The following is a 14723-nucleotide window of genomic DNA, read 5'->3' as shown; positions in this document are numbered from 1 at the left end:
TAAACCATACTTAATGGTTTGTGATTGAAACACAAATTATATGCTGTACTCAAGAATTCATGCTCTTTCTGAATCCACCAGAAATGTGTAAAGAGAAGATACACAGCCAGACAACAACAGACCATATAAAAGGATGGCAGGATAGTATTTGTTGCTATGCTTATTGACACAAATCCATTTACAGATCGGATTTCACAGTTCAGTAAACAAGTAAGCACTGGGAATTTAGATAACCAATTGGGCAGCAACAATTACCATAGTCTTCAGCTATACTAATCTTTAGGTATTTCTTTAAAGCCTTCTGGCCCAATTAACCTTTATTTCCAGAACAGAAGAACCTCAAGAGGCAGCAGATCTTACACATTTAACACACACAATATTTGAAACATCTGCTTAGTTAGAGAATTATGGCAAGTGTGATTTAGTTAATATGATTAGAGAAATCACACTGGTGTAATGAAATAATAATGAATGTATGTTAAACTCAATTAGGCAATGTAGGAATCATTTTAAGTCCAGTGACAGAAACTGCAACTTAATAAAAATGCTAAATCAGTTTTGTTGTACTCAAAATTAGCCTTTTCATATTCTTTCATTTGTATTCTTGTCTATTGCACTGTCCTGTGGTTGAAAAAAATAACATGCATATCTATGAAAACAACACAGACGAACAGCTACATCAAACACAGCTGGGATACACGCTCATTAGATAATGCAACACCTTAGTTTTAAGGAGATGTACCTTCACTTGGGAAAAAGTCTTTAAAATAAAATATTCCATTTATGCTGTGCTGGTTTTGGCTGCAATGGAGTTAATTTTCTTTGCAATACTGGTGGGGGGCTATGATTTGGACGTGAGCTGCAAAGAGTGTTCATAACACATGGATGTTTTCATGACACAGAGTCAAGGCCTTTTCTGGTCCTCACCCCACCCCACTAATGAGCCAGATGGGGGTGCACATGAATTTGGGAATGGACACAGCCAGGACAGCTGACCCCTACTGAACAAAGGGATATTTCTGTAGGTTTCTATTTATTTCCAACTGTTTAACAATATTAGTGGTACAAAACACAGCAATGGAGCTGCTAGTTAAGGATACAGAATGTTGGATCTAGAATGGGTATTTAATAAAGGAGATCACTGAGCTCTCCCTGTGACTCTGAGCTATCTTATTGCAACCCATCTTTTCTTGCACTCCAACCCACTGAAATGTCTAGTAACAGTGGCTTGAAATTAATATTATAGAAAAATTGTCCATTTTAGAGATCGGCACTTATCTGCTTCACAGTTCACACATGTTCATATCTTACTTGTACCATCCTTCACAACCTACTCAGAAGCACTCTGAGGTACAAAATATATACAAGCATTAACTATTGAACAGTTCCCCTTTAAACCAAAATAACTCACCTTAGCTTCTTCCTCTTGTGCTTTTTTCACAATTGCTTGGAGCTGCACTTCACGTTTAAATTCTGCATGAAGCAGTTTCTCCTCCATCATCCTACGTCTTTGATCTAATAATTCTTCTTTCCATTTTCGTACCTCCTTCTCCTATATAGAATGAGTACGTTAATTACTAACACAGGGCCTGAATTTTCCTCAGCATTTTGTATTTTAAGCTTTATTTACAGTAATGAAACACTGTGATGACCTACACAAGACCTGCAGTAAGATTAACCTGAAGAACACCGATTTGCTAACTGCTTTAATTCAGTAAGTTACATCATCTAGGCTGGATACAGGCAAAACGTTCCTTTCATTATGCCTTCCCTAAATTTGAGTCAGTATAGAATGGCAGCAAAAGTCTCACAGAGTTCATGATTGGAAACGATGTTTTCTTTAGTACCTGTGATGCACAAGCCACCTGTGAAAACTACCTGAAGTCAGCCAAAAACTTCATTTCACCACTAATCTCTAACATTTCCAGATTACATGAGGGAAAGAAAAGCTTTTCTAAAAGACAACAGGTGAGCTCCTTTGTGCTATAGCAAGCTTACCCTCTCTATTAATTTTTGAAGCTTCAGTGTCTTTTCTTCACGTAACTTTTCTCTCAGCTGTTGAGCTTTCATTTGTTTCTCTTCATGTTTCTTTTTGGATTCTGCTATTGTTCTTTTAATAAAAAGCAAAGCAGAGCAAAAATGAGACATCATGAACTGATAGCACTGCAAACATCACTGTGTCCTTTTCAATAGGAGAAAACAGACTGCTAGAGGGCAATTATTTCCCCTAAATGTAAATACTGGTCTTCCAGTCTTGAAATCTTTATTTACTGGACAATGTAGCACCAATATAGTTCATTATGAAAAAAATATACTAATTTCTATAACACTTTCCACCCATAGCCTTAAAGAAAGTAGACTTATGAGCAGTTTCATGCAGCCATGAACTTGGTTGCTTGTTTTCACTGGCTAACCAAGACAGGTAAACAACTCTAACACCTTTTGCGTGAGGGTGACGACAGCTTCTCGTGCATGTGTATCCCATGTCCAGGTGGACGGGCAGGCTCTTCTTCCACTCTGTCTCCCCAAGAATTACTCTGGCGCCAGGATTCACGAGCTGTACATATGAAAACAAAGACTTATATCATTTAAACACACTTTTCTGGGAGAAGTACAATTAATGAAGCTTAGTTCCTCTTGTAGTTCTCTCTCAAATGGGTTCTTTTGAGCATAAGAAAGGTGCAAACACAGACTGAAGCATCTCTAATCTCAGTGTTTTTCAATACTTAATGATTTTATTATGCTTTTATCCACATGTTAAATAAAACTGGTTAACAAATTTTAGAATTGTAATAGAGACAGGGGAAGAGAACGGAAGAACAAAGACACATAAAGGTAGTCTGAACGCACAAGTCCATCTTTCTTCCTAAGGAAGTAACATTAAAAAATAACATAACTTGGAATAATATTTAGATGTTAGGGGGATCTTCTGAAATATAATGAGCCATGTTTAAATATTTGGCTGTCATTTCAATGTAAGCACAGTAATATATGAAAATTTACCTTCATAATCTGCCAGAACATCATTCCAATCCATAGACATACCACAGAAAGATATGCTTCCATTGCCCACACTAGCCTGAAATATAATACAATCCAGACAGTAAAAACATAAAGCATCACTTGCAGTTGTGCACATATTAATAAACAGTGCCAGCTCAGCCATATTCAGCAATGGTTCCAAACTGAACTAGACTTCTCCAAGAAAGAGGCTGTTTGTGACAGCAGAAATAGAGACTTATGCTTCACCTACAGTAGCTCCTGTGCGGTAGCAACAAATACAGCAAGTCACAGCTCCCCAGTTTTGCGCACAGAAAAAAGCAGCAGGACAATGACTCCAACAGCAGAGGACTTCATATCACTCAGCAGCACTGCTCTGCTCAGTTTAGTAAGACTAAATAGACAGTATGGTATAATTATTACATAACACTGTTTACCTTATTTGCATGTAAAAGAGGTAACATTCATGCAAAAACCAACACTCAAATTCTATGCTTGTATTCCACTGACATCAAAGACAGCTTGAGATTGGGTGCTTTGAAATAAACTGAATACTCACAGAGAAATCACTGTCATTGTCAGTCTCGATATTAATGTCATTGTTTTCCTCTGCTTCAATCTCTCTAGTTAATTGCTCTTCTTCTGCAATAGCACTGGCAATGGCTTCTTCATTTGCCTTTTCCAGGCGATCTGCTAGCTCTTCTTTCTTAGCAAGAACTTCTGCCATGGACTGAAGGAAACATGAAACCAGAAGAAAACTCTGAGAATCATCAGCAGGCACAAAAAAAGTGGTTTCCATATATGTTAATATTCATTATATTTTACTAAACTTCTAATTACATGCAGTTCCTTTAAAGCTGTATTTTATGAAGGTAACTAAAATATAAACCCCACTAAATCTGTTAGTTTTAACTATTTATGAGTTAACTATTAACTCATTTAATAGCTACATAAAACAGTTATGAAATTGGTTATCATTCACATAATTCCAAAACACAGTACAGAAGAGTGGTCACCAGAAGAAACAGACAGTTATTATCTAATTATTCCTTTAAATACTTAGTCTTAGGGACTAAGCAATGCATACTCTGAAGCATTAATGGCATGTGTACTCTGAAGCATTAATGAGATACTCTACTGTTATCTATAGAAAAGGGATAATCCTTCAGAGAATTATGTAAAGATGAAAATGGATCTGCAGATGAACTGTATCTGGAAACTTCACCATGGTTAATACAATGGAATCTCAGGCTATACCTGTTTTTCAGTACAAATTACAAGATAGTTAGCAAGAATGTAAGCCTGAGTATGCTGTCTATCCCTTCTCTAATATCCAGTATCAACTGGATCTGCTATCAATGTGCCACAATACACAAATAGGTGTTTCCAGCAGTTAACTACCAGTAAGTAGTTAAATGCTCACAAGAGATACAGATACCACCAAACCGTCAGCATCCTGAACTGTTAACAACTGAGAACCTGAAACAATGTTAGTGGTGAGGTGCTGGAAATCGGCTTTTTATAAAAAAAAAAGATGTTAAAGGGAAAGCAATTTGCAGGAAAACTGTGAATCAGTTTTAATCTAGTTTCAGAAAAAAAACCCACAACCCACACAGAAAAATGTAAGCTGAAAGTATAACCTGGATTTTACACAGCATTACTGCAGCTCTCCACTCAGAGAATCCCAGTGAAGCAGACACAACCTTGAAAGCTGTAGAATTCTACAGCAAAGAAAGGGCATTCTTTTTGGGAAGCCACATACAAACAGAATAATGACTTCACAGTTGTTGCTTAAGAATGGCATTCACCCAAATTATTAGTTGTATAGGAAGATCCAAGAGAGCAGTTCACCTAGTCTTAAAAGGCAGAGATCCACCTTTGTTTCTACCAGAATTTTGATATCCCACGTGTTTCCAGTTTGAATAATTAGCAAAACCGGAATAAGGATTTAATAAGAGTCTGACTTAAAATGATGGATAGTGCAAGGAAATAAAGAATTATGGAAAATTACATGTAAAAAAAAGTAATGAGAGCATAGATCTCTTCATTACAAACAACACATTTACATCTTTCCTCTTTAAGTTCAGAAACTTTACTGGCATTAAATCCTACCACGAAAAGTATTTGAGCAACAAGTTATTTTTTCTATAGCAAGTAACTTACAGACTTTTTACAATGTCTACAGCAGGGTAGCAATAAACACTGTGCAACACAGTGTGAGAAAATTAAGGCTTATAGTTATTATTTATTCAGAGATCTTATAAGATTTCTTACCAATCTGGCAGCACTCACATTTGAAATATCTGAGGGATCCATTTCAGTTTCAGCTTTATCTTTTTCTGCTTGATGCCAGTTTACAGCATCAGTGGTCATGGAGGAAGCTTCATTTATCTGCTGAGCTTCTGAAGTACAGTCAGTATTTGTGAGAACTGGAGGCATCTCAGAAACTACTGGTAAGGAATCTTCCTGCAGTGGTGTGCCAGTGCTCCCACTGTCTTCTGAGGTGTGTGCTGTGAACTAAAACAGGAGGCATTTGCAAGATTACCAAAATGTAACATAACAATTCTTCAAGTCACTGAAGTCAAAAGGATTTTACCAAAACACCTGGCAACCTTACAGTGTTTGATCCAAGGCACCCCATGTATACTGCAGTTGCTCCCAGCCTTGCAGAAGTTGAATCTTTCTACTGGAAATCTATGTATGAGATGTGCCTAATGCTGAGTTTCTGAAAAACATAGAAAACCTGTCCACAGCATTCTAAACTATATGGGTCACCTCCTGATTATTAACTTGCCTGCTTGTGCCAACAACTTCATGTGTTTTCATAAATGTGAAATAGACATTATATTTAAATCCTTTTCCAATCTAGTTAACGAATAAAAGCTCTAAACAACATTATCTCTAGAAAATGTTCTAAAGAAAAAGTTGCATTATTTGCGCTTAGCAAACAGTTCAAAATTGTACTGACCTGTGTCCTTTCAGCAAGGCGACCTTCAGACTGATGTAAAGGATTCTTCTGTATAAGCTCTGTGTTTTCAGATGCACTGCTGTCAGTGAGTGAACTCCCACACTTATTCTCTGCTAGTGGTGAAATGACATTTTCCTTGTCACTGTCACCTTTGGACTTTGGTGATTCTGCAGCTACAGGAGCCTTTGTGGCCAAAGCTGTGGATCGGGATCGAACAGGCCTCCCACGCTGAACTGTTTCCCAGCCCTCTGCATCCTTTCGATCTACAGAGAAAACAAAACACCTCATTCTAAGAGAGTGAGACTCAGAAACAGAAGTATTATAAACAAGTATTTTATTACAGTATTACACAAGTTGTGGGATAAAAATGTTCTCTTTAAAAATCAATACCAAACAAAAATCAATTAAATATTCTTTAGCAAAGCTTTTTACTTCAAGGATTGTTACCAGCTTCACAAACACTGAAGAACTCTATTCATGAGACCAGTTCTATCACCTCCAGAAGCTGAGCTACTAATACACAAAACCATTTGCAAATGGCAATATGTACTTCAGCTTTTCATGCCTATTTCATGAGATGGTGAAGCACATCAAAGCAACCACACTCTTGCTTTTCTCTGTAGCAACACCAACGATACAGGTCTTTTATGAAAGTGTAAATGTCTGCAAGTACAGATGTAACTGCATATCTTAAGTGCAAAGTATTGTCCAGAACATGGCTTACTATTCTTCCAGAAATTAACTTTTCCCATTTGTTTAATTCTGATAATAAAAAATGCATTAACCAGAATCAGCTTTCAGAAAGTAAACAGCAAAACAGTGCTACAGTGGAACTGCAAATTGAAGGAGAAAATAGAAAAGTAGTTTTCTTCCATTTACTTTGAAGACTACATAGCTGTTAAATACAACCTGCTGATCAACATTTGTGATATACAATCTTGGGACATACCTGAAAAGCCTTCTAAGTTATATTCATCTGCCAAAGAACCCTGTCTTAAGCTTGATCAGATTTCTAGAATATCAAGGTGAACTCCCTTCTCCATAGACAGCATTCTGTGGCCAGCGATTAAGAGCAGCACATCATTTCCCAGGTATCTTGAAACAACTGTGATTCTTTGAAGACCCAATGGTGCAACTCCCAAGTGTACATGAGTGCAAGCTCACGTGTCTCTATTTGCTGAGCAAAACTCTTGCAAGAACCTCAAGAACTAACTACACATGATACTTTCCAATAAACTTTCAGTTTAAGCTATTCTGAGGACCATTCACATACAAGGAAGACAATAATATGGGAGATCCTCTACTCCTCCAGGTAAAAATAATTAAAAACCTCTCAACACTAAATTGGCTGCTTTATAGAGGGTAAAAAGTCTGGAATGGAACAGAACTTGTATAATGGAATTCATTCTCTGACTGTTTTTAACGCTTTTACGAACAAGGATGGTTCTGTAGTTCAGGCATAAAGATCAGAGCTCACACATTAAAGCTTAACATAAAGATGACATTAAAGTTTTAAAATGAACAGGAACAGGAGTAAATGATAGTCTACATGGCTGTCAAAAATGTCATCTGAAACACCCAAGGGTAGTGAGAAAACTGAGTGTTTTGTATATTATAACGAATTGCGCATTACCAACTTAAAGGCTGGCTTAAAACTTACATTTCTAGAGATCTGATCTTTAAAAGCAAAATATGAAATGGTTTCAAAAGTAGAATATATAAGTGTTATCCTCTCTAAAATGCCACTTGCTTTCAGTAGGGACACATGATGGTTAGGTCACAAGATGTGACCCATTCTTAGAGATTGCCAATAACATCTCAATGCAGGCAAACACACCCAAAGGGATATGAGATAACAAAATACTTACATGTTCTGAGAGGAAGAAGAATGTTTAACTTAAGGCAAGTTCCAGGACATAAAAAGGACTTGTCTTAATATTAATTTTCATGGTTAAAGTGCTCAAGTCTTTTTACATTTCCCTCCAGAGCATTTCTGGCAACTTAAAGCAAGTGTAGAGAAATTCTGGTACCCACTACAAGTGCTATACACTTTGTATACTACAAAGCACTGCAGTGGCACAATCAGAGAACTGCCAACAAAAATTATTTTAGGCCAAAGATTAAACTGTTGTACCTACTGCAGTGCCTTTAGGTGGACTTGAACTGATGCTCAACATCAGCAGTAACCAGGAACCTGGAAATTAGCCTAAATTAGAACTAATGGCACTGATTTTGTACTTTGCCACCCTTGGTATCTAGAATTTTTCAAACATTAAGTGCCCATTTAACTACTGGGTTCTTTTAACATCTCAGCAGCCTACACCAATGGCTGGTGTAAATCATGAGTAACCAGTGAAGTTAACAGGACTGTTCTGAAATTAATCTGAACTGAGCAGTTTGTGCCATAGTTTTAACATAACTATATAATTGCTCACAAAGCTGAACAGTGATAGTAGAACAGATGCAAAATGTAATTCCATATGATATTTTATTGTTGAAACTGCTTTACTCTAGAAAATTTACTGTGTATATTAAAGTAAACAAAATTCCAGATCTTTGTGTGACTGACTAAAGCTGATCTCTTCAGCTGACTGAGAGCAACCAGAGACAGCACACCTCTGCAAAAAGCCTTTTTGTGTTCATATCATGTTCCATGTACTCTCACATGCTCCAGTATGTACCACTGGAAAGGAAAACAAAAAGATACAGATTATATTTTTTGCTTTACCTCAGACTTTCCCCATTTGACCCCTGGAAGCACTTTGGCTTTGTTTTCATTCCTTCCTCTTTATATGGAGAAAATACTGTTACCTACAGGACCAAGTGATCAGAATATGTCATTACCCTCTCAGAGACAATTTTATCTTCAACAATACTCCAGGGAATAAGGGTTTAATTCTGCAAGAATCACAAACAGATTTACTGCAGAAAGCCCCAGGCACACAGCCTGTGCAAGTCACAGCCCTACATTACATGGGACAAGAACTGCTTAGGCCCTTTGTGTATCACAGCTGCCCCTACCCCACTAACTTTCCCAATTAGTAGGACCACAGAGGTTTTGCTGGATGTAGCTTATGATAAAATTTGGCCAACAAATGTCCCTGGTACGTAATATACAGACAATGAAGAGACTATCCAGAAAGCTGCTGAACTCAACTGAAACCCTGACGCTGCTTTACTGCAGCAGACTTGGAGATGGCGATTCCATTTGTTCATCAAACAAGACTGCTGCAGGATTTCACTTCTGCTTGTTTTGAAAATCAAAGTCATCTCTTACAGAAGGCATCTTTCCTACATTAGAAAAGATATCTTTAGTGGTATCTACTACCTAAAGATAATTTTTGCTAACATCTAGATAATAAGATACATTAATCTTACTTATACCTTACTAATAGCTGCATGAAAATCTTCCACTATACATTGCTAAAATCTACTTAATTTAATTCTACCAAAAAAAAAAAACAACCCTCAAACAAACAATTCTCACCTGACTTGCCTGTTGATTCCTTGGGTTTTAGTAGTCTAAAATGACAGAATTAATAAGAATAAAATTATTCACAGCTCAGAAGAGCCATAATCACACCTATTATAATAAGAATGAATCTTTTAGTAAAAGCCATACATGCTCGATTTTTAATTTGTATTTGTTCACTGTCAGATTCAGAATTATTACTGATTAAAGACTCATCCAACTATTTTAACAGCACAGAAGAACCTGTGTTTGAAAGACTATTGTTCAGTGGATTCTTTAAATACAACCCAGGTTTTAATGAAAGCAAGCATTCAGACTGTTGGAACTATTTGGACGCAGTTTAACAGTTTGATGCCATCTGACAATTACCCAAGAAGTTACTTTCCCATTTTAATTCACTTATTAGTTTCATATTAAGCAATTTCAAGGCACATTTTTAATTAAATGTTTGCAAAGCTAATACATTTATTAGCGTTGGATCACATCAAATCTGAAGCAAAGTTAATACTCAGTAGGGCACCACCCTTCCTTCTTTCCTTCACTTTTTTCCCCTAAGTCTAGAATTCTTTTCATACGGCCCAGTAGCCACCTCCACATGCTAAATATCACATGCTGGGTTTGATTACTCCCAGAGTTTTGTTAATGAATAATTCATTTGAGTACCTTGATCATTCTCTAGTTTCATTTGAAGCTCCCTGTCCCTGCTTGCTCTTGTATTACATGGAAGTGACAAGCCATCTGTTACCTGGAGGCCTTTATAGCCACCAGGGCCTTGCTCTTTCAAAGTTACTCCATGTGGAAGAACTGGCCAAGCAGCCTCACAACTGCATCAATATGCAACATCAAGAAAATAAAGCCAGGCAAGAATGTGCGAAACTCGCAGAAGTTCTATGGCAGGAGATGCATGTCCCTTCCTAAATCTTTACCTGCAAGTAATGCACTATCAAAGCCTACCTGACCCTCCCCACTCATTACTGAACTTCAGCCCCATTTATAAGTTTTTTATATCTAAAGTACTATTACTGTATCTGAGAGGCACTCTGGAAACCCACAATAGCTTGAGAATCTGGAATCCAACCTAGAAACATGAAGTCAGCTAAAACAGTTACAGGGCAGAAAACACAAAAGCCAGAACAAGAAAATAAAGAAAAACCCAGACAAAGTGTAGTGGTGCAAGAAGAGGTAAATTTACAAACTGTAACAAGAGATGGTGAGATAACAGACAAGACTTTAATTAGAGATGTTAACTGTCTGACTGCTTTTAGTGGCTACTGTTGTCTGTGTGTACTACTGTTTCTAAACCAAACTCTTCTCTTGCTACAGACTAGTCTGACAGTAAGACTGGACTGTGTTTCATGTTGTAGAAAGCACTCAGGCATGAACAACAAAATTATATTTCTATTCAACAGTAGAGTTTAATGATGGTAATGGGGTAAGATGATTTCAACTAATTTAATTGTGCATCCAGGAAAAAAAAATCTTCTCTTTCCCTGAGGACTCATTTAGTTAAATGTAGAAACGCCATCAACCATGAAACAGATATAGGATCACACCACTGGTCCACTTCACAAAACCATTCTCAGACCTAATGATAATGCTGCTGGAAACCACTGGAGAACATGTGTTTTAGGGGAATCTTGCCACTGCAAGCCCCAGCTGGGCTTCAGGGTGGCCAAGAGAGCATTACAGGCTGGCAGGAGGAGTCCTCCCACTTACCATGCCTGAATGTACCTAGCAGCTTGGAGTGCATTAGCTGGGGAACAGGCACAGCGGATGATACACAACCTCATATCTGCTTCAATAATGCATGTGAAGAGCCTCTGTGACTGACTCCCTCTGCATAAATTTCACAGATTCTCTTGTGCTCCAACCAGTGAAGCCAATTTGATTTTACCAAAGTAATTCCAGCCTCCACGCAAAGACCAGCATGCTCCTAAAGAGAATTTGGTCTGTTAAAAACTTTACTATGCAGGCGTGAGAAAAATCACTGAAATTCTCCAGTCAGTTGAATGTCACAAATAAGGGATTGTTACGAGCAAACAAAGCCTCTAGAAGGAATGACTGTTATTTCTTAAAATGAAATGTTTCAAGTCTGAATTGCATAGTACATTTGATTTTGAAAATTACTGAACACTGACAGGCCAATATTACAGGACACTCTCTTTGAAGCTCATCAGCTGCAGGTAACGGGCAATAAAACACAGCACAGCACTGATTCGTTTAAATGCCTAAAAGGGTTAAGGGTAAGATTTTTTTTTTTCTTTTAGCCTCTTAAAAATGAGTTATCCATATGCAAAAACAGATCAGTTTTATTCCCTGTGTAGCTAATAAAATTTTTCATACACACAGGAACCCCTAATAAAAGCATTTTAACAACAGCTTGGAGCCTGTCACTTATCAACATGAGCGATAATCAACAGACAAGGGTTTCATTATGAATGACTTCAAAGAATGGAAAAACTTAGAAGTGGAATTACACCTTCTGTTACAGTGTTGAAAACTCAGCCAAACTGCTACTGTTCTCCAACCAGCTCACTGCAACTATATACAGCAAGATATTCACTCAGGAAAACAGCAGCAATCAATTCCCATTCAAACAACTGTTTTCAGAGTATGGTTTTGATTGTTCTTTGCTAACCGTAACAATCCACATGCTACTGAACTCACTTGTATTAAACTGCAAGGCATTTGGACAAGGTATATTAGTTTCAGAATATACAAGTCTGCAAACCACCATACATGTCTTCTACTACTGCTAGGTTGAATGTACAAATATCTTAAGTTATTCCACGCTCTTCCAGTAATTTTTCCTCAAAAAAAAACCAAATTACGAACATTTCTTTTTAATTCCTTTCAGAACACCCAGTTCTCCATCCTGCCTGCTGCTTTTGCAGAAAGTTATCTGGGACCACACGTGAAAAAATTAATGGAAGAAATGCTTCTCTGAAGACAACCTTAGGCTTCCAGTGTGAGCAAAGGAACTATAAAGCAAATGGTAAAGTTTTTATGTCTACAAATAAATAAATCACTTCCAGAACAAAAGACCCAGCATCAAGCATTCTCTGAGGAGAATCCTTAGAGAACCAATTTGTAAGTGAATGTGGTAACTCCTGCCTTCAAAGAAAAAAGCATCAGTTGTTACTTCAGCACACTTCTAATAACACTGTCCTCCTGGGCACATAAAACTATGTTGAGCTCTTTTAGAGTCCTGAAATGTGTGATTCCTTATATTATTAAACCATCCAAATTGTAACCAGTGGGATTGTCAGTTTGTGATCAACAACCTTCCATTTCTCAGGGTGTTATGCACTGGTATTTTAACAGATCAAATCCTAGTTAGTGGAAATATAGTGGAACGTTCCCTGCACATGAAAACACAACTCATCTCAAACATATCTACTACAATGTAAGGCTGCATTCATCTATTACCTCAATACTTTATTTAAGCATTTTATTTTCAAAAATTAGATTTACTTTTGACTTGAAAATAGGTTATCACACTCAAAACTGACTTTACACCACACCGCTGGTAAAAATAACATAAGCCACTTAAAGGGACTTGCCATTTTTCCGGGATGACTTCTGCGCTGGAGGTGGCACACAGGTTTGTGCTGTTGTTAGCTCAGGACTGGCAGCTTTAGTTCCGTGATTGGCTTTTACCTTATCAGCCCAACTTACACCAGGAGCCAGGCGGGTGGCAGAAATGGTCACTGCAGGGCTCCTAAATGAAAGTCAGAGCTCTTTTTAGTGGCTAATCAAAGAACAGTATGGTTTGTTAGAAAACTTTGCCAGGACACTCTCTCCTTAATCTTGATGCTTAATGAGGCAGCCCGAAAGCTAGTTCCAAAGACTGGAACCTATTTTAAAACAAGATATAGCAATTCCTCACAAAGCCTGTCTCCTTTTCCCTTTCCAGTTTTAAAAGTAGTTCTTGAATATTAAAGCCTCAGCAAAATCCCTATAAATTCAACACATGAAAAAAGCAAAACTCACCACAGAAACAAGGATGCAGCAATGAATCAGCAGCTTAAAGTGGTGGTGGTGGGGTTTATTTCTATTAGGTAACTATTTTGATAGCCCATTACATATTCCCAGTCACAGGAAAGACAGAAAATAGTGCTGCACCAGGAGAAAAATCTCCAGGTGAGATTCCTTCTACTCGGTTGCCAATGAAAGTAAATTAACAAGAAGCTAAATTCTCAGATTCAACTCTTTAAAATGTCTAATGACTAAAGAAACATTCAGCACTCTAGTGATGGGCACACAGAGCTCCCACAGGAAGCATCCTCCGATGGGGAATTTTACAGTATGTACAACCCAACATAACGGCTCTTCTATTGCATCTTCCTGGGTCTTGTCTCATTTCAGCAGTGAGCTGGACAGAACAGGTTGCAACCATTACTTTACAGGGAGTTTAACAAAGGAAGTCAAAAAAAGTGCAGGTTTAGTTGTAACTGTAGATCACACAAATCCATCACATACTCTGTTCCAAGGTAAAATAAATGGATAGATCTATTTTCTATCACCTACTGAGAAAAAATAAATTGTAAATCTGGATGGACATTCTATTAACTTCCTGAAAGGTCTAAAATAACACTGACCACCCAAACTGTGAACTTCTGGATGGACAGAACTACAGGATTTATCCCATTAATTTGCTTTCTGTAAGAAGTTGCCCTACAGCAAAAACCTGCCCAGTTTTACTAAAGTGAATGCCAGCAAACTTTTTCAAATTGGAAAATGTAACACTGAGGAAAGACTCAATGTTCAAGAAATGTTGAATTCTCTTCTGTAACAAGAGTAACTTTATCTCCAATCATACAACTGATTTCTTTCCCAAGCTTTACAACGATCAAAACAGTCCACCAAACCCAGCTGCCTCATTAGCTAAAGCAAACCAAGGATAAAATAGAGATCTTGCAAGTTTCAAACAGATGTGTTGAAAACCCCACATAACCAGACTGTGCACTTATTTTAAGCATAGTGAGATGTCAATTTGTCATTAACTGCTATTTTTATCAAGTCTGTCATCAAAAAAATAAGCTATCAGGAATAAGTCCATAAATTATAAAAACATGGCTGGTTGGTTGGTTTTTAATAATCCTCCTTGATCCTATGGGAAGCAGTATCACTTCATGTGAGGAAACCAGCAAAAGAGGTCCAGCCCCTTACTGCGATAGTTCCATACAACTGAGCAAAGAGACTATCCGAATGTGCAGTAGGGAACAATGTTTCCTTTGACACATTCTCAGGTTCCAGCAATTCACACTGAAAAGCTGTTGC

The 14723-nt window shown here is 37.5% G+C and overlaps 1 protein-coding gene across 1 annotated transcript in view; it reads right to left on the bottom strand.

Annotated features, from left to right (window-relative positions):
• The window catches only part of SCAPER (S-phase cyclin A associated protein in the ER), a 147241-nt gene that overhangs the window by 105275 nt on the left and 27243 nt on the right, over positions 1 to 14723 (bottom strand). The window contains 8 exon segments of the mRNA XM_034066256.1: positions 1412 to 1552; positions 1999 to 2110; positions 2440 to 2557; positions 3004 to 3079; positions 3560 to 3730; positions 5275 to 5517; positions 5969 to 6231; positions 13004 to 13161. Coding sequence (XP_033922147.1) covers positions 1412 to 1552; positions 1999 to 2110; positions 2440 to 2557; positions 3004 to 3079; positions 3560 to 3730; positions 5275 to 5517; positions 5969 to 6231; positions 13004 to 13161 — 1282 coding nt within the window.

Source organism: Melopsittacus undulatus, chromosome 9 (assembly GCF_012275295.1).
Source record: "Melopsittacus undulatus isolate bMelUnd1 chromosome 9, bMelUnd1.mat.Z, whole genome shotgun sequence".
Taxonomy (NCBI): Eukaryota; Metazoa; Chordata; class Aves; order Psittaciformes; family Psittaculidae; genus Melopsittacus; species Melopsittacus undulatus.
Note: the sequence above shows the minus strand (reverse complement) of the source record. Positions and strands in the feature narration are given on the sequence as shown.